Raw genomic sequence first — 24,708 nt, 5'->3', positions numbered from 1 at the left:
TAATATTTTCTCTGAATGAGGGACCATTCCATTTTTTTAAGGAGCCGTTGGCAACTCTACTAACCTTATGAATAAAATAAAGTTCACTATCAGTAACATCATAGCACCCACCCAGCTGTATAAAAACTCCGTCAAACTGGCTAGAACGCAGTATGAGTTATTGCAACTGACAGTAAAAAGTCAGCAACATGAAAATAAACTCCACCTAAACTTGGTTTATATCTGACCCAGATAGACTGCAGGTCATAACTTCTTACCTGAAGTTCAGTTCACCTGACACTCGGACTGGTGGCTGCTTCGGGTCTCTCCTCCTGCCTCCCCTTCCCTCATCCACCTGTTGCCTCTGTGGAAGCCCCGTCATAGCCACCACCAAACAACGGAGTTATTTCTACACATCGACCTGCATCTGGCCAATCCACCACCTCTCATTGTTCATGCCATTACAAAAAAAATAAGTCACTGGGGATATGCCCGGTATGCCCGATGGCCAGTCCAGCTATGTTAACCTGCAACCAAATCTGCAGCTCCATACAGCAATGTTACGACTTAGATTATATCTTATAACGCATAACTCTTATGTTAGCTGCCCTCAGTAGCATACTGTCTGAAATATTCCACAGCTGCAATAATTCTTTAAGTGTTATTTTTTTCCTTGGTATTCTAATTTCACCGAAGTTTACTAAACTCAACAAACTTGATATTACTTACCGGGACATTTATTCTGTCCTCATTTTCTTTCACCGAAAAATTGTTTCCTGCAGTGCCATCTTTCGCGCTTGGCTCTCCTACCTTTGCTAACGTGATGCGCGCTGCATTCACTTACACTCGGATATCTGAGCGTCACCGTGAAAACATAATCGGACATTTGATATTTGATTGAATTTTATTGTTTTGCCTTTGGGGTGGCACCTGGGGTGGCCAGTCTGGTTTGGGGGGTGGCCTGTGCCCCCCCAGGCCACCCCGCTGGACACGCCATTGAATACGGGACGATTCCGTTTTTTAAGGGACGGTTGGCAACCCTAGCTACTATCCAGGATAGATGCCTTCGTTTGGTAATATCCGATACACAAGCTGCCTCATGTTGCTTCCAGGTTGGGAAAGAATGAAAAGATAAACCACTTTCAAGCTTATTCTCTTGCCGGTCGTGCGATCGAACATTGCAGCCGACCACACAGCAAATAGGAACCATGGCTGTTGTGTGTGCCTTCGCTCCGCTCTTGTGGGGGGGGGGGCTTTTTTCGCTTGCGCTTTATTTTGACCACGAAAATGGCGCATCAGGCCAAAATCCTTTCCACGCCCACCCCGTTACATCACGCTCCAAAGCCCTATGGTAACTAATGTTATAAAAATGCTCCGCCTCTAATGAGCATTTGAGCAGCCAATCAGAATCATCTATGTCATGTGATCATGAGTACGGCAGCGGATATTTCTGGTGAGAGTTTCGAAGCACCATGGATGACGAATTTGAAGGTACCAGCTCTCAGGTATGAAGCTAACCTTCAAAAGTTACATGAATACAAACAGGTACCTTGTCGGGTTTTTTTTCGTTTGTTTGTTTTTGTGTTTTTGGTTGTTGTTTCTTTTGCTTTTTTTTGTTGTTTTTTAACCCTGTCCTGTCTGGCAGGTATTGCAATCAGACTTGTGATCTGAATGCATAGTCATTGTGTTCTTAGTGAATTTGAATTAACACAATAACCTCTGCGGTTGACAGACGTGCCCGAAATCACATGACCAATTTAAGGCGTCAGAACAAAAAGATGGAGCGACCCAGGCTTATGGCGTTATTTTTGTGCCAGTTTTCTGAGCGCACGAAAAAAAGGTTTGCAAGTGCAAATGTTGCATTTTGAGGGGAAATTTATTTTGAATGAAGAAAAGCTGAATTTGAGTGAACAAAATTCATTCATGCGTGCAAAAAATGTATTTCAGTGTTTGCTATTATCCATACACACAACAGCAGCCCCTCTCCCTCGGTTTTTCCATTTGCGCTCGCTCGCAATGTGTTGCTGGCGCTCTCAACATTTCTGCCTGTGCGCGCTCAACTCTTTCTCTACACCGTTATATTTGTGCCACAAAAACAGCCAATCACAGACTTGGATGCAAAAAAATCTGATTGGCTGTTCTGGTCTCCAATCAGCTCGAAGTGACGAAATGCAATATCCCAGAATCCATTTCAGTTAAAACTCAAACGAGGCAGTGGCGGAGGACCACAGAGTGGCAGAGTTTGAAATATTACTCTTTCTGGGTCACAAAATAAACTTTTAAGATATTTTCATGCGAGAATTGTGCTGTGTAAACTTCAAATATCTGCTTGATTCATCAAGACATCACATATTTCCATAAGTGCTCTAAAGTTTTTTAAGAAGATAGAGAAAGAGTTGAGCGCCCCCCCCCTCTTTCTTAAATAGATAACTATCATATCTGACATCATATCTCACAGTACAATAATATTGAATGGGTTGCATTGTTGTACCTTGTCATGTTTCTCAGGTCTTTGTCTGAATTTCTTATGAACATTACTTGTCATGTTCTTATGTTGTTGCTAAGGATTGTCTTATTGCACTGGAGTCACACTGGGTTAAATTTTTACACTTGGGTTTTAAGGGGTATTTATTATTTTCTTCATTATTGTATTTATGGGTTGTATGGAAGCCCCAAACACAATTTCATTGTTCCTGACAATGACAATAAATACTTAAATCTAAAAAAAAAAAAAAAAAAAATCTAATCCTCATACTCAATACTCAAAGCTTCATAGAACTGAAACAAACATTTATTTTTAGGTCCATTCTGCTGCTGATACATACTTTAGGTTTCTGAATATTAAACTTGTTGCTGCCTTTCACAGTGTTTAACTTGAAGACCCTGAGTACTTTCTCCCACAAATTATTATAAAATTATTTTAACATTACCTAATAAGACTGATTCAGGACAGACGGTTAGTTATTGTAAACTTTTCTAGCAGTCAACCACAAACAGGGAACAGGCTGTCTATTCTCTCCATCTGTCAGCTGCTGCTGGCTCTTCCTCCTCCTCCTCTACAAGTGTAACTTATAAATACATGTTCAGACTTTTATTACACAATCAGAGAGAGAGAGTGCAGGACAGACAGACAGGTGACAGTCTCAGGTGTATACACTGCTACAAAACAGCACCAGAGAAGGAGGATTTAGTGTTTGTGTTATTACGAGTGCTAAACAAGAAGAGTTCCCAGATGGTACAGTGGACACATGTGTGACTCCTGTGATTAAAGCATCTTTCTTTCAGCTTAACGAGTGAACCGTCAGCTCGTTCAAACACACGTTAAAGTCCGTTTGGCTCGACACCACCGAACAGAGGCAGCAATATAACATAGCTAACATTAACAGTGCAGTGAATCCTGCTTGTGCCGTGATATTCAGGACTGCAAACCGAGCAGCATCACTGACTTTCAGCTTGTTGTGTTTGTGGATATACGACTGATTTTAATTATCTATCAAATCATCACATTCTCTGTAAGATTAAGGTCAACTATATATATATTTAGAAGTAGAAGCTTTAAAACCAAGTTAACGCTGAAAGTACAAACATCACTAATGTCACACAACTTTGCCGACATGCGGCCAACACTAATGTTTCAATGTTCTTCATTATAAAACATTCGCACATAAATAAGTGACATAATATTCAGTACTTACTTTTGACAGTTTACTCTTCAGCTGCTGCCTTCTGCCGTATTATGCGGCAAAATTATCCACACCCATGGCCGCGCTATGAATTGCGGGATATATGGGACCACGAAGCGTGCACCGGACCACGCTTGATATTTGGGGAAATCGACGGCGCATTTGGAGTACACTTCGAGTTGGGACAGTCGTCACGTGGCGGTGACGTAATCACACTCAAAATGCGTACTTCAAGCGTGCGGTCTCTGAATTGGGACACAGCCCCAGTCTCCATTTCAACTTGTGTTGAAAGTGCGGACTTCAAATGATATTCTCTTAATTGTGTTAATAGGTCACGTAAAACCAGAGTTATGATTCGAAACAGTACAAACGGTGTTTTCTGAGGACAGCGCTACCAAACACTCTCCGTTGGCGACCAAAATTTTAAAAACAAAATTAAAAAAAAAAAAAAGGATGCATGTCTGCCATTACCTGCCAAAACCGGAAGTAACATAATATTTCGTGGGAAACGTAGTTTTTCCCCTCAGGGCCTTGGTGAACCTATACTGGTGGTTTTAAGTTATGTCTGACATATGTCTGTGCAGTTTCTGGGATGCTTAGACCTCAAAATGCACTGTTGGAAATTATTTTATTTTCTATGTTTTGTTTTGTTACGTTTCTTAAAACAGATGGTGATCTTTTCTAAAAGCGATAGGACAGGTGTGGAGGAGAGTGAAGCAAGAGAATGGGTTCCTAAGGTGGGCAAGAAAAATCCAGCAAAGTTTCTTCTCCTGTAGTTAATGATGTAAATATGTTGTTTCCACACATCCATGGAAAATGAGCAAAATATATATTTTTCTGCTCTAATAACAGTCTGTGAGCTCATCTGAAGATGATGGGACAGATGACTGGAAACCCACACAGGATGAATCTGAAGGCTATTCAGAAGAGGAGGAAGAACAAGAACGTAAAAGGATTCCTAAGGTAGCCATGAAAAACAAAACTGGGTGTCCTATGCCACAAAGAGATGTGAAATTCATCCTCAGTTTCACTGCTTCCACAATCTATCCATCAAAAATGAGCCAAACATATTGTTGTCTTCTCTTAAAACAGATGGTGGCAGCATCTGAAGAGGATGGGACAGATGACAGCAGACCCACACAGGATGAATCTAAAGATGATTCAAAGGATGAAGCAGAACATTTGGGACAAATGATTCACAAAGTGGCCATGGAAAAGGTAAAATTTGTTCTCAGTTTCAATGCATTCAACAAAATATGTCTTTGTATTCTTCTGCGTCAGATGGTCAGCTCATATGAAATATGCAAGGAGTAAAGGTATTGAAGGTACATGAGTTTAAATACCTGGAGTCAAGCATCCAAAGCAACAAGCAGTGCAAAAGGCCAGGCAGGGGATGGCAGGGCTCAAGATGCTAAGATTTTGTTTGGGAGTGACCAGAATGGAGAAGATTAGAAATGAGTGCATCAGAGAGACAGCTCATGTTGGGTGGTTTGGAGACAAAGTTAGAGAGGCAAAGCTGACATGATTTGGACATATGTAGAAGAGGCATAGTGAATATATTGTTCCATATGGAGCTGCCAGGCAGGAGGGAAAGAGCAAGCCCTTAGAGGGAGTTCAAGGATATAGTGATGGAGGATATAGATAGGGTTGGTATGAACGAGGAGGCGGCTATGGATAGAATAAGATGGAGGCAGATGATCCACTGTAGTGACCCCTAAAGGGAGGAGCCAGAAGAAGGAGAAGAACTTAGCTCATTTGAAGAGGATGGAACAGATGATGGGAAACCTCCACCAGATAAATTCAAAGACAATTGAGAAAAGATGAGTTTAAGGAAGAGGTGAGTTAGCTCCAGTCCATTTTAGTGAGGTCATGAGGAGGAGTAGTAGTGGGTTTCGTACACAAGATTAATTCAAAGACAGTATATATATGTTCAAAGAAATATAAAGGTCAAATCAAAAGTAGTCAGAATTACTAACAGTACTGCAGATAATTTATTTTCATTGGCATTTGTAAATATTAAGTAAGAGTAAGACAAAAAATAAAACTTTTTTAGTAGTTGTATGCGTCTTCTTTTTGTGTACAGGGGGCGTTCGTGAGCAGTGAGTTGCCACAGAGGACAGAGGAACGGCAACAGGTTGCTGTCGCCTCAAAGACTCAAAGGCATCACTATGTCAGAAATGGACACAAGTGTCCCATATGTGGACATGTATATACTGATATTGTTCAGCACCTAAGAGTCACAGAGCAGGTTGTAAATAAAACTGAGCTGACTCTTTTGAGCCAATTTTCTCATCGGCAGTAAGTGTCTTAATAAATTCTGAAAGATAAATTTATATTTACTGTCCCTACACATTTGTTCTAAGCACTGCATTTATTTGATACAGTGGTTTTTAACCTGGGTTCGATCGAACCCTAGGGGTTCGGTGAGTCGGTCTCAGGGGTTCGGCGGAGCCTCCGCCATGACATGCATGGCTCATTTTGTGCACCAGTAAAAAAATCACATTTTATTTTTCACTAAAGAGGGGTTCAGTGAATGCGCATATGAAGCTGGTGGGGTTCGGTACCTCCAACAAGGTTAAGAACCACTGATTTGATACAATTATCTTACACATCCAATTTCTATTTCCTCCTACTCAGAATTTTTTTTACTATTTTTACAGCTTTTCTACAAATCTGGACTGTCCAGTCCGCTTATGTCAGTCAAAACATCTTAATCGGCTTGACAAGCACCTGGAAAAGGTCCACAAATTACAGGTATGTTATTGACTTTGTGGTGTTTCTGTGTGGTTTTTGTGTGTTGGTGAGGCAGCCTTGATCTCTGGAATCAGATGTTTATGTTAAAGGGACTTACATTTAGCACCTTGCATTTTACATATTTGTTACTCTGGTGAAATGAAAGTCTTCCAGTTTCTATAGAAGAATACGGTGGTTCTTTCTTTGTCCGTATGCTGCATTTATATAATGTTCCTCGAGCTCTAGAAAGCATGTTGTGTGCATAGATAAAAACATGAAGGATGCCCAAATAAGTAAAATACTGACAGTTTTGATATATGGTTACTAGGGGTGCAATGATACACAAAATTCACGGTTCGGTTCGATACTTTGGTGTCACGGTTCGATATTTTTTCGATACAAAAAAAATGTTCATGCCTTTTTAATTTGTCATTTATTAAAATTATAAAGTTTTACAGTTTTTAGATTTTATGTTGCTGAAACAAAAAAGTAATAAAAAAAAACATATCTCAGGGCTCGCAAAATTTCAAAATCCCTGGTAGCCCTTTGGGCAGGGACTCTTCAGTTTTTGGTAGCCCAAAAGAAAATTTAAGTAGCCTGAATAAAAAAGAGAGCAATTTTTGATTTATGTTTTGTTTCCTGTTTTGTTTCCTTTACAATATTATACATTAAAGTATAATATTGTATAATTATATAATATTAACTTCTTTTCTTGTGCGTGTTTTTTATTTTGACAGCGAATGCGCACCTGCGGACCACTTATGTGCAGCCCTGGTTATTTAGCTCATCATATTGCAGCCACAGAAATTCTTTTGTCCATGAAACCATAAAGCTGCACTTTCTTTTTGCCTTATAGTCTGATTTGTCATAACTTTTCCGTTTTGTGGTAAGCTTTTCTTTGGCTGTCACTTCTTCACCCTGACCTGTCTTATTTGGCTCAGCAGAACTAAACAATACAATATGCTTCTTCTGGGCTATATTCTCAGCAGCATATTAAACATATTAGGTCCCCATAAGGAGAATCATGTGCTAACGGCTGTCTAAATGACTCGGGTAAAGTTTGTAGCATGCATGCTTGCTGTTTTTGTCTGCTTCCACTTGTCTTTTGCGCTAGGATGATGTTGGAGTAAATGTGCAGTCATATTCGTTGTGTTCCCACTAGTGCTGTCAGCGTTAATCTTGTTGAAATGACCTTAACGCCACAACACGGCAAATCTCCGTTAACGAGCTACCGCGGATCGCCCCGTGCCTGGGGCTGGACAGCCAACACGTTAACGAGCTAACTGCGCTAACACACTAGTTCCCACCCCATGTAATTGAGCATTGTGTGGCACATCCAACATACTGTTTTACTTTAGTCCATGACGCGCTTACCTTTAGGGTCATACTTCACATGAAGACCAAAATAGTTCCAAACACCAGATCTGAATGAGGGTGGGGGAGGTTCAATTTGCCATGGTGCAAGGAGAGCTTAACTTCTATCTGGCTAGCTTGCCCTGCGCTCAGTGAATCTGCATTCGACTACTCTGCCTAGGCTGCATTGTCGAGCGCAGATCCACTGAGCGCTTAACACAGACAGCATCGTCAGAAGGAAAGTTGATAAAATAAATTAAAAATTTTATATTGTTCGATACATATGCGTACCGAACCGAAAGCACTGTATCGAACGGTTCAATATCGATATGAGTATCGTTGCACCCCTAATGGTTACACAGAAAACTGTTTCAATTTAACCCTAATCACATCTAATACTAACTTTTTCAGAAACCTATGATTAAACTTTACATGCAAAAGGCCAAGGACAGACACGTTGCTAAAGAACTGGCACTTCTGAGGGCATCAAATCCCACACCACAAATGGTCTCACACATGGATGAAGTGGATGATGCTGTAATTGAGGAGGGCATCTTTAGGGCACTGGAGGAAGGGTCAAAGGTTGCTTCTGCTATAGCCTCTTCCAGCGAGGCTCCCAGTGACCATGCTACACTGATCCACCTGCCTGCTCCTCCCTCTGACAGCGAGGCTCACAGTGACCATGATACACTGATCCACCGGCCTGCTCCTCCCTCTGACAGCAAGGCTCACAGTGACCATGATACACTGATCCACCTGCCTGCTCCTCCCTCTGACAGCGAGGCTCCCAGTGACCATGATACACTGATCCACCGGCCTGCTCCTCCCTCTGACAGCAAGGCTCACAGTGACCATGATACACTGATCCACCTGCCTGCTCCTCCCTCTGACAGCGAGGCTCTGGGTGACTCTACCAGACCAAACCTACAGCCTCCTCTCTCTGCCAGTGACACTCTCAGTGACCACACCATCCCAATTATGCAGCCTCCTTCTATCTCCAGCAGCAAGGTTACTTGTCATTCAACAGTGGTATCCCCTGATGTGTTAATCCCAAGCAGTGCACCTTACTATGCAGCAAAGCAAAGGAGGGGACGTCCTCTCCCGAGGACACCTGCTCCTGGTTGCAAACACTGTCAGATACTGTTCACTGAGCTACAGGTGGTGAAGCAGTTGCTAGAGTGTGAACTTGAAAGGAATCATGAGCTCAAGCAGATACACTCTTCAACCAAGCGTGCAAATGTGAGTATTGTTTATCTTGTATGATTGTACACCTCATTGTGAAACATTCTTTCATTTGCTTTTGATAAACAAATCTGCTTAATGATCCTTTTTATTTCAGGTTAAATATAGCAGACGTAAACGGTTTTCACCCAGCAAAGCCCCTCACTACGGTAAATAATATATCTTATCAAACTTACTACTGTAAAATTTCAAGTTTCATGTTTTATTGTCATGTACAGATAAACATTGTAGCCACAGCTTTACATGAACATATAGAAGTGAGCAGTTATATTAAAGAAGAAAATGTATTTATTAATAATAATAATAAATAACAAAATACTAAAGTATTAATATTAAGAGAATTTGTTTGGAATTTACAGTTGTGCAAAAACTTGTGCAGTAAGGATTTAAATTGGTTTATAGTGACAGTTTGTAGAGTCCAGTAGTTGTAGTGAGTGTGTAATGGTGTGTGCCGAATGTCTGCAGTTCAGAAGTCTGATAGCTTGTGGGTAGAAACTATCCCTGAATGTTCCTGAACCACCTGCCGGTCTGTGGCTGGGGTGGCTGTGATCAGAGAGGATCTGCTGCATCTTCCTCCTGCATGGCTGGCAGTTCAGTCCTGTTGATGCGCTGTGCTTGAGAGAATCTTGCATCGTATGACTGACCATCCTGGGATAGCGATCCCTACTCGATTCATTTATGAAGAGTCAGTTCCTCTAGGCTAGGGGTAGGCAACCTTTCTGATGACGAGTGCCGTCTAAAATTTCCTCAGAAGTCAATGTGCCATATGATTGCATTAGCAAAAAATGTAATAATGCTCTATGTTAACAGTTACACACTATATAGAGCAACTTTATAGAATTATATTATAGTGTGTAAATGTGTGCGTGAATGGGTGGATGACTGGATATGTAAAGCGCTTTGGGGTCCTTAGGGACTAGTAAAGCGCTATATAAATACAGGCCATATTTATTATATTTATTCTCAGATGTTGGCAGCTATCAGTGAATAGTTATCAGCTATTTTGAAACAAAAAAAGACACTTTTTATCCATAACAGCAAATGAACTGTACAACAGAAAATACAAATGCTATTTATGGTGTCCTCACAACAATGATAAGAAAAATAAACTGGGCCAATATGGCATGTTTGTTAATAAAGAGATACACATGCTCACACAGATATGTAGAGACAAATACTGTCAATAAGGCCTCTGCAATGTTTTGAAGACAGTTAAACTTGTCAGGTTGTGATGTCCAGCAGGTGAAAATGCAGCTCCATGACCACGCACAGCTATGGATTCCAGTTAACCAATACAAATGTACTTTGATATGACGTCTGTTCTTGCCTCATCAGTAAGACTGGTGGAAGAATTTAGGGCCCATGCAGAAGGTGTGAACCCTAGCAGAAAAATACGTGACAATGCAAAGCAGCGAGCCACTCATGTCATCCATTTTCTGGAATTCATGGCAGACCCAGCGATTCCAAACGTTGACCTTCTGTTTCTGAGGAACCATGGAAAAGTCCGTGAGTAAGTGTTTAATTTGAAGGATTATTAGTTTCTATATACATGTGTGCATATACAGTTTAACACATGAACTAATTTGTATTTTTGACTTTGGAGTTTTCTAGCACACCTGCAAGCAAAAGGGTTTAAACCAACAACTCAGAGAGCTTATCTCATGGATGCTATTGCTTTCATGAAATATATATTAAACATGTCACCACCACAAGTCAGACTTGGAAAAAAAAGGTTCAACGCCCTTTTGGTCGAACTGAGGGCACGTAACAGAGATGTTGGCCGTGAAGTAGTCGTGCACCAGCTGAATGTGCGGAGATCTAAGTCTAGTACGTATATAATACACATCTATACCTCTACCTACTTTAATGACATGATGTTAATAATAAAGTGTCTAAGGTATTGTGCTTACATTTTTTTTTAGAAAGACTTGTCAAAGCAGAAAAACATGCTTTGTTCATTGATGAGGCTCCCCAGAAGATTGCTGCCGCACTGGGTATGGATCACTGCAATGATCACAATGACACTGAATGTTCATTTTACTTAAGAGTGATTATACAGACTTCAGATCTGGGTTAAGACAAAGCCCCTACAGATCTTTACATCACAGTGACCCACACACTGAAACTGAGCTTATGTCTTTTCTGTCTAATGTCCAGTTTAAATTTAAGAATAATGTGCAGCTTGGTCAATGTAATGCACATGAAGCCAGAGCTAAAACACATCACCATTGCAGTGAAATATGTGCAGCTCTGCCTTAAGATGGAGCCCTGTACATTTTGATCTTGTTATTTCTGGGATGATTGTAAAGATAATTTTCATTATTATGGCTAGAATAAAGTGTAAGAGGTATTTGCACTTACAAAGAATAAGACTTTTACTTTTATTGTTTCATAAAAGGTGTCCACAATTTAAACTTTAATTGCAGGAAATTTAATTAAATAAGAATAAGGAAAATAAAATAATCACAAAACAATAATCAGATTACTTAAACTCTACTTATCTAACTAAGATGCTCTAAGCTAATGCTAAGTGTGTTCTTTTCTTTGGTGAGGAGAGGTTGGAGGAAGGATGTAAATCAAAATCCTTCTAAATTAACCGCCTAACACAGCAACAATGAGCAGACAAAAAGGAATGAATTCACAGGTTGGACAGGTTTTCAACTGTGAACCTCTTCGATCCAATCTTTTGGGCTGCTCATCTTGCAGAAGACAAAAAAGAAAAACACAAAATCTCTTCTTCACCTCACCTGTTCACCACCCCCCCCCCCCCCCTCCCTTCTCCTACTGGACGTCATATCTTCCCACACCTTATCTATCAATGTGTAGCTTTTAAAATTGTGAATGCTTCATTACATTTTCATTGTTATTCTTAACATAGAGCATTCATATTCAATCACTTCATGTTTCATTCAGTTTATGTGATTCTACTTCAGTTAGATTTGTCTTTAGGACATTTTCACAAGAACATCCATTGTAACTTAATCCCTTTCCAATTCGAATGCTTTAAAACTCAGTTAATTACCATTTATTTCTCTAGTTATTTTATGATTTAATGAAAACATACATTTTGTTTGTCAGATATTCTTTGAGATTATTAGCTCCACTGTGTCACATTATACACAACACACAGAAACACACACACCAAGGTCAGACACTCTGTGAGGCCTGTTATTAGAATCACTGTTATTCTACAGGGAGTGCAGAATCATTAGGCAAATGAGTATTTTGTCTACATCATCCTCTTCATGCATGTTGTCTTACTCCAAGCTGTATAGGCTCGAAAGCCTACTACCAATTAAGCATATTAGGTGATGTGCATCTCTGTAATGAGAAGGGGTGTGGTCTAATGACATCAACACCCTATATCAGGTGTACATAATTATTAGGCAACGTCCTTTCCTTTGGCAAAATGGATCAAAAGAAGGACTTGACAGGCTCAGAAAAGTCAAGAATAGTGAGATATCTTGCAGAGGGATGCAGCAGTCTCAAAATTGCAAAGCTTCTGAAGCGTGATCATCGAACAATCAAGCGTTTCATTCAAAATAGTCAACAGGGTTGCAAGAAGCGTGTGGAAAAACCAAGGCACAAAATAACTGCCCATGAACTGAGAAAAGTCAAGCGTGCAGCTGCCAAGATGCCACTTGCCACCAGTTTGGCCATATTTCAGAGCTGCAACATCACTGGAGTGCCCAAAAGCGCAAGGTGTGCAGTACTCAGAGACATGGCCAAGGTAAGAAAGGCTGAAAGACGACCACCACTGAACAAGACACACAAGCTGAAACGTCAAGGCTGGGCCAAGAAATATCTCAAGACTGGTTTTTCTAAGGTTTTATGGACTGATGAAATGAAAGTGAGTCTTGATGGGCCAGATGGATGGGCCCGTGGCTAGATTGGTAAAGGGCAGAGAGCTCCAGTCCGACTCAGACGCCAGCAAGGTGGAGGTGGAGTACTGGTTTGGGCTGGTATCATCAAAGATGAGCTTGAGGGGCCTTTTCGGGTTGAGGATGGAGTCAAGCTCAACTCCCAGTCCTACTGCCAGTTTCTGGAAGACACCTTCTTCAAGCAGTGGTACAGGAAGAAGTCTGCATCCTTCAAGAAAAACATGATTTTCATGCAGGACAATGCTCCATCACACGCGTCCAAGTACTCCACAGCGTGGCTGGCAAGAAAGGGTATAAAAGAAGAAAAACTAATAACATGGCCACCTTGTTCACCTGATCTGAACCCCATTGAGAACCTGTGGTCCATCATCAAATGTGAGATTTACAAGGAGGGAAAACAGTACACCTCTCTGAACAGTGTCTGGGAGGCTGTGGTTGCTGCTGCACGCAATGTTGATGGTGAACAGATCAAAACACTGACAGAATCCATGGATGGCAGGCTTTTGAGTGTCCTTGCAAAGAAAGGTGGCTATGTTGGTCGCTGATTTGTTTTTGTTTTGTTTTTGAATGTCAGAAATGTATATTTGTGAATGTGGAGATGTTATATTGGTGTCACTGGTAAAAATAAATAATTGAAATGGGTATATATTTGTTTTTTGTTAAGTTGCCTAATAATTATGCACAGTAATAGTCACCTGCACACACAGATATCCCCCTAAAATAGCTAAAACTAAAAACTACTTCCAAAAACATTCAGCTTTGATATTAATGAGTTTTTTGGGTTCATTGAGAACATGTTTGTTGTTCAATAATAAAATTAGTCCTCAAAAATACAACTTGCCTAATAATTCTGCACTCCCTGTATTCTCAGATTCATTACACTGGTTAACTTACACATTTTCTTTCCTTTGTTTCATTTATTTTCAACATGCCAGAAACTGAGCATAACTAACCCTCAGTAAAACAAGTTACAAGTTATGGTATCTGGAACAGATTTACATTCAATATTTAGAGTTATATTTTGGACACACACACACACACACACACACACACACACACACACACACACACACACACACACACACACTCAGCCATTATAACAGCCATTTCTACTACTCAAACACATTTGCATTTGTTATCTATATGTAGAGGCGGCAAGGGGCGTGAGACTTTTATCTCTTTCTATCTTCTATCTTAAGACACATTACAGGGTTTTGTAATTGGAAACTGGGTTTTTTGTATGGTTGGTCTGGAAAATTTGTTTGATACTTTGTGGTACTTGCATGGTCCTTGAGACATGGTGCTTGTAAAATCCCTCTATAATCTGCACAAGGGACTGGACATGTAAATGCAGTGTATGTGTTAGCATAGCATATTAATACATGTAGTGTTCTCTTTGTGTTTTTACAGATGACCTCGAGAAGCAACCCCAGAGCAGAACAATATTGAAATTGTTTTTTGGACTGTTGGGCGGATATATTATTGCCATAACTGGTCACCGAAAGGGAGTGATCATCAACATGACTACTGAGGAGGTTGAAATGGCAGAAAAAGCTAAGCAGGGTGCCCGCATCATCCGTGTATGTACTAAAACGATATAAATCTAAGTATACATAGACATTTTTTTATTCAGCTGAATAAAAATGTATTTTCATGTATTAGGTTAAACAGCACAAAACTCAAAGATATCATGGGCAAGCAGCTGTCCCCCTGTACAAGAATGAGTATACCTGGTTGCAGCGTTACAATCATATCAGAGAGTATGTTGAAGGCGGTTCGGAGGCACCGACTTTTTTCCACAGTTCTAGTGGAGGTGTTCTTCATAGACTACCGGTATTTTTCAAGGCAGCCTGGGAGATGATGAATCTGGGGATTGCCCCCACCTTCAACATGCTACGTTCCTCCTGTAGCACTTATGTGAGAAAACTTTTCATTTTTATTTTTTGACACACAATGAAGTAGGTTAAAGTGTCATGGGTTTTATTCATGTGGTTTCTTTTTAAAACATTATTCTTTCAGGCCAAGCGACAGTTGGGACGTAAATCTTACGACAGAGTGGCAACATTTATGTGCCATGATGCCATCACAGCCAAAAGATTTTATCAAGGTTATTTAAATAAGCTAAAGTGAAGTCATATATTTATCTATACACTTACATTTATTCATATTTAGTAATATTGCTTTGCACAGCTGAGGACCCTGCAGAGGACACACTCCAGAGCCGAGCACTGACCACCAATGCAATTGCAACATATGCAGCAAATAAAAGGAAAAGGAGAGAGGACAGAGGATCTGTGCAGGACGAGGACAGTGAAGGATCTGACAAGGAAGAGCAGCAGTCATCAGGAACAGAGGAGCTTTTAGACAGAACGCTCTTCCAGTGTAGCAGTAACAAGGTATGTGTGCCCTGATTCCCTTGGTAAGAGTTTTGATTGGTTGCACTTCTTTCATATATAATCATTTACTCCATCATGAACAAAACATATTTAATTTGTACCATAAACAGATGGTGAGCCCAGGTCAGGGTGAGGTTGCCTGTAGTGCCGGAGCCACAATAAGAGAAACTAAACAGGATTTGAAAAAGGGGGTGGAGCATCTACAAAAAGTGACATACCAGTTGCGCAAGAGAAAAGTATGTAATGTATGTTCTTGTGCTTGTTTTTAGTGTTTTCACTGATTACTAATCTTTTACCTTTTTACTTTTACTTTTCTAAAATCAGATGGTGGTCTTTTACAAAAATGATAGGACAGATGTGGGGAAACTCACACAAGAAGACAATCCAGAAGAGGAGGAGGAGGATGAAGCGAGGGAATGGGTTCCTAAGGTGGGCAGGAAAAATCCAGCAGAGTTTCTTCTCCTGCAGTTAAAGATGTAAGTGTTTTGTTTCCACACATCCATGAAAAATGAGTAAAATATATATTTTTCTGTTCTAATAACAGTCTGTGAGCTCATCTGAAGATGATGGGACAGATGACTGGAAACCCACACAGGATGAATCTGAAGGCTATTCAGAAGAGGAGGAAGAACAAGAACGTAAAAGGATTCCTAAGGTAGCCATGAAAAACAAAACTGGGTGTCCTGTGCCACAAAGAGATGTGAAATTCATCCTCAGTTTCAGTGCTTCCACAATCAATCCATCAAAAATGACCAAACATATTGTTGTCTTCTCTGAAAACAGATGGTGGCAGCATCTGAAGAGGATGGGACACATGATAGCAGACCCACACAAGATGAATCTAAAGATGATTCAAAGGATGAAGCAGAACATTTGGGACAAATGATTCACAAAGTGGCCATGGAAAAGGTAAAATTTGTCCTCTGTTTCAGTGCATTCAACAAAATATGTCTTTGTATTCTTCTGCGTCAGATGGTCAGCTCATATGAAATATGCAAGGAGTAAAGGTATTGAAGGTACATGAGTTTAAATACCTGGAGTCAAGCATCCAAAGCAACAAGCAGTGCAAAAGGCCAGGCAGGGGATGGCAGGGCTCAAGATGCTAAGATTTTGTTTGGGAGTGACCAGAATGGAGAAGATTAGAAATGAGTGCATCAGAGAGACAGCTCATGTTGAGCGGTTTGGAGACAAAGTTAGAGAGGCAAAGCTGACATGATTTGGACATATGTAGAAGAGGCATAGTGAATATATTGTTCCATATGGAGTTGCCAGGCAGGAGGGAAAGAGCAAGCCCTTAGAGGGAGTTCAAGGATATAGTGATGGAGGATATAGATAGGGTTGGTATGAACGAGGAGGCGGCTATGGATAGAATAAGATGGAGGCAGATGATCCACTGTAGTGACCCCTAAAGGGAGGAGCCAGAAGAAGAAGAAGAACTCAGCTTATTCGAAGAGGATGGAACATGATGGGAAACCTCCACCAGATAAATTCAAAGACAATTCAGAAAAGATGTGTTTGAGGAAGAGGTGAGTTAGCTGCAGTCCATTTTAGTGAGGTCATGAGGAGGAGTAGAAAGCTGCAGTAAATCTAATGATCGTGCTCGTGTATGTATAATACCAGCAGTGAGTTCTGAGGACTTGGACGGTCCAAAAACTATTTGCTAACAAATCAGCACAGGCACTTATAGTGGTGCACTATTACAAAATGCTTTTACTCACAAATAGGGGGCTAAAGTTCATTCCTTGCAGTTTGATTTGTTTCTAAAACAATCAATACCAACATGAAACTGGTTTATAATTTTTTTCTTGTTCTTGCATTTCTTTTTTTTTTTTTTTTATTAAAGTTTTTGCATCGACTTTTACAAAAGATAAATTGAACAATATGCCGTTTTCTTTTTAAAGAACATAAAGCAATATAAAACATACATTCCCACCTCATGATTATAGCAGTACCAGTGGGTGTACAAACAGAAAAAGGAAAAAGTCCAATCTAATAATACTAGTAACAAACCCAAGGGTACAAGACAACAGTTCCTGAGTGTACAAAGGAGATGTGGAGAGTATCCAGAACCCACACCCCCACACAGACACATAAAAACCAAAACACACAAAAAAAAAAAAAAAAAAAAAAAAAAAAAACCACAGATGATAAGTGGTCAGCTTAGTGATAGGGATAAGTCAATTCTGTTAGAGAAAACAAAATATGTATAAAGTAGTTAAATAAATACTAGGGCGCAGGCACAATAGAATCCATATACTTAAACTTAGGCCTCTTACTTAAACATAAGATAAGAAAAAAATAAAATATGATAGAGTCTGAGCTGGCTAATTGGGAGCATTGCGAGACCGCAAAGTCTGAACATGGTCAAAAAAGGGTTGCCAGGTCTTAAAAAATTTGGCCGTAGACCCGCGTAGGGTGAATTTAATCTTTTCGAGTTTGCTAAAGTGCAAAACGTCTCTGATCCAGATTTCCCAGGATGGGACGGAAGGGGACTTCCAACATAACAATATTCTGCGTCTTGCCAATAAGGTGAAAAATGCTACCAGATCCGCTTGAGGCGTCGGCAAGGCAACTGAATCAGGAAGAACCCCAAACAAAGCAGTTAAGGGCACAGGTTGGAGGGTTAGCTGGGTGATCTTAGATAAAATCAAGAAAATATTAATCCAGTATTGTTTGAGGGATGAACATGACCAAAACATATGCATTAAAGAGGCAGGTGTTTGATGACAACGGTCGCAATCAGGGCTAAGATTGGGGTATATTTGAGCTAGTCTGGCCTTAGTCCAATGTATACGGTGCAGAATCTTACATTGAATCAGCCCGTGTTTGGCACAGAATGAGGAGCCATGGACCCGGTAAAGAATTTTATCCCAAGAGTCATCCTGAATCACACACCCCAGATCCTGCTCCCATGCCAATTTAATAGCCGAGATTGAAGAATTGCCAAAGGAGCATATTCTCCCATACAAACAGGAGATCAGGCCCTGTAATGAAGGGGGAGGCGATAGAAGGTTATCAAAGTCATGATAAGAAGGTCTAGATGGAAACTGAGAGGATTTCTCCTTAACAAAACTCCGGATTTGTAAATAGCGAAAAAAGTGACTTTTTGGAAGGCCAAATTTCAATGAGAGCTGTTCAAAGGAGGCAAATGTATTCTGAATGTACAGATCAGAAAAAGACCTAATACCCAAAGAGGCCCACAAATAAAAAGCACCATCAGCTAACGAAGGCTGAAAAGAGGGATTTTTCACAATGGGTGATTGAAGGGGAAAAAAGGTCAACTTAAAGTAACGACGAAATTGATACCATATTTTCAAGGTAACTTTGACAATAGAGTTATTATAAGAACCTGCACTCGGAGGCTGCTTTTGGGCATAAATCAGGGCTGGTAAAGAGGCTGAGACACAGGAAGAAGTCTCCAAACTGAGCCAGGCCGGGGCATTATTCGTGTCCTCCCCCTGTAGCCAATACCTGAGAATACGAATATTACATGCCCAATAATAGAACATAAAGTTTGGTAAAGCCATCCCCCCCATCTTTTTCGGTCTTTGAAGATATGTCTTGCGTATTCTGGGGTTTTTTTTGTTCCAGATGAACCCAGATAGAATCTTGTCTAATTTAACAAAAAAGGAAATTGGAATAAATACAGGGACACACTGAAAAAGAAAAGAAAATCTGGGGAGGATATTCATTTTAATTGTATTTATGCGCCCTGCTACAGACAGATGGAGTAGAGACCATCTGTCCAAATCCTGCCTAACTTTCTCCACAAGTGGGTCGAAATTAAGCTTGAAAAGAGCATGAAAATGACTTGTAATTTTAACCCCTAAATATGTGAAGTTGTCTGATACAACTCGAAAAGGCAGTGCTGTGCACTGATATTTCTGTGCAGCAGCATTCAGGGGAAACAGTTCGCTATTAGCAAGATTCAGTTTATAGCCAGAAATAAGGCTAAACTGTTCAAGTATTGAAAGTACCAAAGGGAATGAGGATGCTGGCTCTGAGATATAAAGAAGCAAGTCATCTGCATATAAGGAGACTCTTTGTTCTATACCATTTCTAAAAACCCCGGTGATACCTGGGTTTGATCTTAGCGATATGGCTAGGGGCTCAATTACGATTGCAAATAGCAATGGCGACATAGGACAGCCCTGCCTAGTCCCCCTAAACAGGGGAAAGAAGTCAGAGCATGTGCCATTTGTTTTGACAGCGGCAAGCGGGGAAGTATAAAGAAGTTTCAACCAGGAGATGAATATTTTACCAAAGCCGAATTTATCTAAAACATAAAAGAGGTATCCCCACTCTACCCTGTCAAAAGCCTTCTCAGCATCTAAACTGATCCCAAACTCAGGGCTGTTGGAGTCTGAGGGATTGTAAAGGACATTAAACAAACGTCTAAGGTTAGAGAAGGCGTATCTCCCTTTAATAAAGCCTGTTTGGTCCAGATTGATTAGAGATGGTAAGACTGCTTCTACACGCCTCGCTAGAAGTTTAGCAAGGATTTTATAATCCACATTTAACAAAGAAATGGGACGGTATGAGCCACATTGTAGTGGATCCTTATCCTTTTTTAGGATCAGGGATATAGATGCCTGCAGTAGAGAGGGTGGGAGGGATCCAACTTCCAGTGAGTGCTTATACATATTTATCATGAGCGGAGCCAGTTTAGGCATGAATTTACGATAGAACTCAACCGGAAACCCGTCCTGTCCGGGACACTTAGAACACTGCAGTTTGCTGATAGCTTGCATGATCTCTTCTACAGTTACTGGTCCCTCCAGCTGGAGGCTGTGTGTCTGATCGATTGATGGGAGCTTAAGATGATTGAAAAATGAGTCCAAAGCCTCCGTACTAAATGCACACTCAGACGCATAGAGAGATGAATAAAAGTCTCGAAATTGGTCATTAATTATTCTAGGATCCATAGAGACACCACTTAATGTCTGAATCCGAGGAATGGAGTGTGCAGCTGCTGCACTACGGAGCTGATGAGAGAGCAGTTTACTGGCCTTATCCCCATATTCATACTGGGAGTACTGACATTTCAGCAACATCTCTTCAGCCCGAGCAGAGGACAGGTGATCAAACTCAGTCTGCAAAGACAGCCTATCATTATAGACCTCTGGTGCCGGGCAAACGGCATACAACTCGTCTAATTGCGATATGCGTATTATGAGCTCGGACAATTTTGCTTTCCTTTGGTTTGCCTCAAAACCAGCATAAGATATAATATGTCCCCTGATAAAAGCCTTAAATGTTTCCCACAAAATAGAGGGTGATATTCCGGGTGTAGTATTTGTCTCTATAAATAAGTCTATCTTGGAATTCAGAAATGTGGTGAACTTATCGTCTGACAGCGAGCGTGTATTCAAACGCCATGGAGCTGGCGGAGAACATTGGCCCACTGCCAAATCTAGAGTCAACGGAGCATGATCTGAAATGACAATAGCACTATGAGAGCAAGAGCGAATCTGTGAAGTAAGTCGACTGTCCAGTAGGAAGTAATCAATACGAGTGTATGTATGATGAACAGGGGAGAAAAAGGTGTATTCTCTACGTGTAGGGTTGAGGAAACGCCAGGCATCAATAACAGAGAATTCTTTAAGGAACGTATTAATAATTTTGGAAGAGTTGGATTGCCTACCAGGCTTATTTGAGGATCGATCCAGCGGCCCGAGCCAGCAATTAAAATCGCCACCAAGAACCAAATAGTGGGAAGAGAAATCAGAAATTTTAGTGAAAAGAATACTAAGAAAATTTGGATCGTCCCAATTGGGAGCATAAACATTGGCAAAAATAAATTTAGTGTTCCAAATACTACCACTCACAATAATGAATCTACCATTCTGGTCCGCTATAACCTTAGAAGAAACAAATGGCACTGATTTGTGTATTAAAATAGCAGCACCACGAACTTTGGAATTAAATGTAGAGTGATAGAGTTGACCCACCCACCCCTTGCGAAGTCTAAAATGATCTGAAATTTTTAGGTGTGTTTCTTGTAAGAACACAACCTGGGCGCCCAAAAATTGCAAATGATGAAGGACCTTGCTCCTTTTAATAGGTTGGTTCAGGCCTTTACAATTCCAGCTACAGAACTTAAATGAGTAACCTGCTTGTTGATTATTAATATTTAATTGCGGTGCCATATTAAAACATAGGTTGAGAAAAGCCACAGCTGACCAATGAAAAACACGCAAAAAACAAAATCAGTGTACAGAACAGTACAACATAAAAACAAAAAACACCCAAACTTCCCCCTAAATGCTGAAGCATCTTCCCTAACAAGATGCGCGCACCCCTCGCTAAACACACCCCTGAGCACTTCCTCCCAACCATTCGAAGTCCCAGTTGAGTTTAAGCTCCGTGCATTACAAGGCAAAGACAAATCAAGGATTATATGAGAGTATATTAGAACGAGACACATCCTAAAAAAAAAAAAAAAAAAAAAAAAAATTATTTCAAAGAAATTAAGCAAGATGGACATATCAGCCCATGGACTAAGACACTTATGTACCCTGAGAGGCTGGGCCCCCCAGGATCTTATTGGCAAAGTCCGTGGCAGACGCAGGATCAGTAAACTTACGTATAACTCCATCTGGAAGTGTCACCCTCAGTTCCGCAGGGTAGAACAGGCAGAACTTGATCCCAGGACAGGAATGCAGAAGGCGCTTGACACCAGTAAACTGTGAACGCTTTTTAGCCACTGCAGGTGTAAAGTCTGGAAAAATGGAAATCCTTCTGCCCTGGTAAAGTAGAGGAGAATTTGCCCCTGCAAGACGTAGCAGCTGTTCCTTGACATGGAAGTAATGGACTCTAATGAGAAGTGGGCGAGGAGGCGTTCCCTCTCTGGGCTTTGACCCAAGGGACCTGTGAACCCGATCTAACAAGGGTGCTTCATTCAGTTTCAGAAGATCTTGCAGGAGATGGGAAATAAACTCCCTAGGGTTGGAAGACTCCAAACCCTCGGGGATGCCAACAAGGCGAATATTGTTACGCCTTGATCTTCCTTCTAGATCCTCACATTTAGCTTGGAGTTGTCTGACCTCCTCCGTTAGGACCTTTACAGCAGATTGAAGAGAAGTCAGGTCGTCACTGCAGGTTGTAGCTGAAAGCTCCAAATCTTTAATGGTAGTCCCTTGAGCATTAACGGTGGCCTGTAGGGTGGTTATAGCAGCTTTAAACTCAGCCTTCACAGATGATATTTCTGACCGCAGTGTATGGGTAACCGTGTCAATCTTGCATTCAAGCTTGTCGCAGATGTCCCGTTTCAGAGCCTCCAATGCTCTGGTAAATGTGGCTTCACCGAGCGGTGCGCCCGCACCCTGCTCGTAGCTGCTCTCTGTGATAGCCGCGTCACGTTGGGATTCGCGGCCCAGCTCCGGGCTCTGAGAACCACCCGCGCCGGCTTGACCCCGTTTTCGACGGTGCTCCCTCTTATCTGCCATTGTACAAAAAGAAAAATGAAGAGCAAATGGTGAGGCTTTTAGTGGGAGAACTTGATTGCCCGGACGCAACTGCTACGGTCACCACAGCCAACCAGGAAAGAAGCTCCTACGGCCTTTCCCAGAAGTTGTCAAAAGTAGGTTTCCCGACCTCAGAGAGTGAAAAAATAAAAAAAATAAATAAACGAGCGGATGCTCGGCGGCAAGAACGGTTATTTAGAGCCTACAGGGCTGATATAGTAAATGCGGATGCGTCTTAAACCAATATTTTTGTCATTGCTTTGCGGAGCCCCGGGAGACACGTCTTCACACCATAGTCTTCTTGCATTTCTGTGTGTTATATGTACAGGACAGAGAAACGGCGATGAGCTCATTACGATTACAGCACCAAATTCCAGTTGTTACATAACAAATCTGAACATTACATCTAGATGAGCTAAAGTAACCTTGTTTTTCTTTGTCAATCATCATTTTTCAGATGCAGCAGGCCTATGTAAGCCAAGACAAAGCAATGACTGTGAATAAGAGTTCAGAAAAAAGGGTGATTCACCAAACCAGATGCTTGAAGAGGCTCACTTTTCATCAATCAACTCTCTTTGAAGACACCATACCCAGATCTGGTAACTGGAAACCAGCAGCTGTAGTAAAAATACACAAGTTCAAAGAACTTTAAGGTGAAGTGGTATTTATTTATTTCTCATTTGGTCTTAGATAACAACAAGAAAGACCAAAGTGGAATGTCATCTGCAGCAATAATAACCTCAGGTAAATATTAACATTATATTGCACAATATGAACAATGTTAAGTTAATGAGTAAGTAAATGATTATTTTCTTAAAATAAAGAACAACTGGAGGAGAAAGAGATACAAGAAGAGTCTCTGGAGAAGATGAAGAGTGAAGACAAAGTAGGAGAGAGAAAAGAAAAAGTACAGCAGGAGCCTCTTAAGAAGATGAAGAGTGAAGCCAAAGTAAGAGAGAGAAAAGAAAAAGTACAGCAGGAGCCTCTGAAGAAGATGAAGAGTGAAGCCAAAGTAAGAGAGAGAAAAGAAAAAGTGCAGCAGGAACCTCTGGAGAAGATGAAGAGTGAAGCCAAAGTAAGAGAGAGAAAAGAAAAAGTGCAGCAGGAGCCTCTGGAGAAGATGAGGAGTGAAGCCAAAGTAGGAAAGAGAAAAGAAAAAGTGCAGCAGGAGCCTCTGGAGAAGATGAGCGGCAAAAGGAAAAGGAAGGAAGAAAAGATACAGGCAGAGCCTCTGGAGAAGATGAAGAGTGAAGCCAAAGTAGGAAAGAGAAAAGAAAAAGTGCAGCAGGAGCCTCTGGAGAAGATGAGCGGCAAAAGGCAAAGGAAGGAAGAAAAGATACAGGCAGAGCCTCTGGAGAAGATGAAGAGTGAAGCCAAAGTAAGAGAGAGAAAAGAAAAAGTACAGCAGGAGCCTCTGGAGAAGATGAGCGGCAAAAGGAAAAGGAAGGAAGAAAAGATACAGGCAGAGCCTCTGGAGAAGATGAAGAGTGAAGCCAAAGTAGAAAAGAGAAAAGAAAAAGTACAGCAGGAGCCTCTGGAGAAGATGAGCGGCAAAAGGAAAAGGAAGGAAGAAAAGATACAGGCAGAGCCTCTGGAGAAGATGAAGAGTGAAGCCAAAGTAGGAAAGAGAAAAGAAAAAGTGCAGCAGGAGCCTCTGGAGAAGATGGGCGGCAAAAGGAAAAGGAAGGAAGAAAAGATACAGGCAGAGCCTCTGGAGAAGATGAAGAGTGAAGCCAAAGTAGGAAAGAGAAAAGAAAAAGTGCAGCAGGAACCTCTGGAGAAGATGAAGAGTGAAGCCAAAGTAAGAGAGAGAAAAGAAAAAGTACAGCAGGAGCCTCTGGAGAAGATGAAGAGTGAAGGGGGAAAAAGGACTCTGAAAATAAGGTGCAATTTATTCCATTGCTCCCAGTAAGCCCAAGAAATGCCTTATTTGAGGGCTTTTGCATTGTATTTGTTTTTGAAGATCCCACTTTTT

General features: G+C 41.0%; 2 protein-coding genes across 2 annotated transcripts; both read left to right on the top strand.

Annotated features, from left to right (window-relative positions):
- Positions 1 to 1,451: 1,451 nt before the first annotated feature.
- LOC146649013 (uncharacterized) lies at positions 1,452 to 24,708 on the top strand. The gene is made up of 8 exons (XM_085386484.1): positions 1,452 to 1,484; positions 4,331 to 4,399; positions 4,515 to 4,625; positions 15,812 to 15,922; positions 16,051 to 16,176; positions 23,191 to 23,332; positions 23,424 to 23,477; positions 23,558 to 24,708. Exons 1-8 carry the CDS (start codon positions 1,452 to 1,454, stop codon positions 24,643 to 24,645), a joined length of 1,734 nt encoding a protein of 577 aa, XP_085242610.1. The 3' UTR covers positions 24,646 to 24,708.
- On the top strand, positions 8,181 to 15,747 carry LOC146649014 (uncharacterized). The gene is made up of 10 exons (XM_085387493.1): positions 8,181 to 8,987; positions 9,088 to 9,139; positions 10,326 to 10,500; positions 10,594 to 10,817; positions 10,913 to 10,984; positions 14,282 to 14,451; positions 14,534 to 14,788; positions 14,891 to 14,978; positions 15,062 to 15,267; positions 15,592 to 15,747. The coding sequence occupies exons 1-10, from the start codon at positions 8,181 to 8,183 to the stop codon at positions 15,745 to 15,747; spliced, it is 2,205 nt and encodes a 734-aa protein (XP_085243619.1).

Source organism: Rhamphochromis longiceps, linkage group LG17 (genome assembly GCF_057381845.1).
Source record: "Rhamphochromis longiceps isolate RC_006_pf linkage group LG17, R_longiceps_female_GT1.1, whole genome shotgun sequence".
In the NCBI taxonomy this organism is placed as follows: Eukaryota; Metazoa; Chordata; class Actinopteri; order Cichliformes; family Cichlidae; genus Rhamphochromis; species Rhamphochromis longiceps.
This window is presented reverse-complemented; position numbering and strand designations above follow the sequence as displayed.

Excerpts from the sequence above, each read along its gene's own strand:
- LOC146649013 (XM_085386484.1), top strand. The coding sequence starts at position 1,452 with ATGGATGACGAATTTGAAGGTACCAGCTCTCAG. Across the intron at positions 1,485-4,330 it reads TTGAAGGTACCAGCTCTCAG|ATGGTGATCTTTTCTAAAAG; the intron begins GTATGAAGCTAA and ends TTCTTAAAACAG. Across the intron at positions 15,923-16,050 it reads AACGTAAAAGGATTCCTAAG|ATGGTGGCAGCATCTGAAGA; the intron begins GTAGCCATGAAA and ends CTCTGAAAACAG.
- LOC146649014 (XM_085387493.1), top strand. The coding sequence starts at position 8,181 with ATGCAAAAGGCCAAGGACAGACACGTTGCTAAAGAACTGGCACTTCTG. Across the intron at positions 14,452-14,533 it reads AGGGTGCCCGCATCATCCGT|GTTAAACAGCACAAAACTCA; the intron begins GTATGTACTAAA and ends TTCATGTATTAG. Across the intron at positions 14,789-14,890 it reads GTTCCTCCTGTAGCACTTAT|GCCAAGCGACAGTTGGGACG; the intron begins GTGAGAAAACTT and ends TTATTCTTTCAG.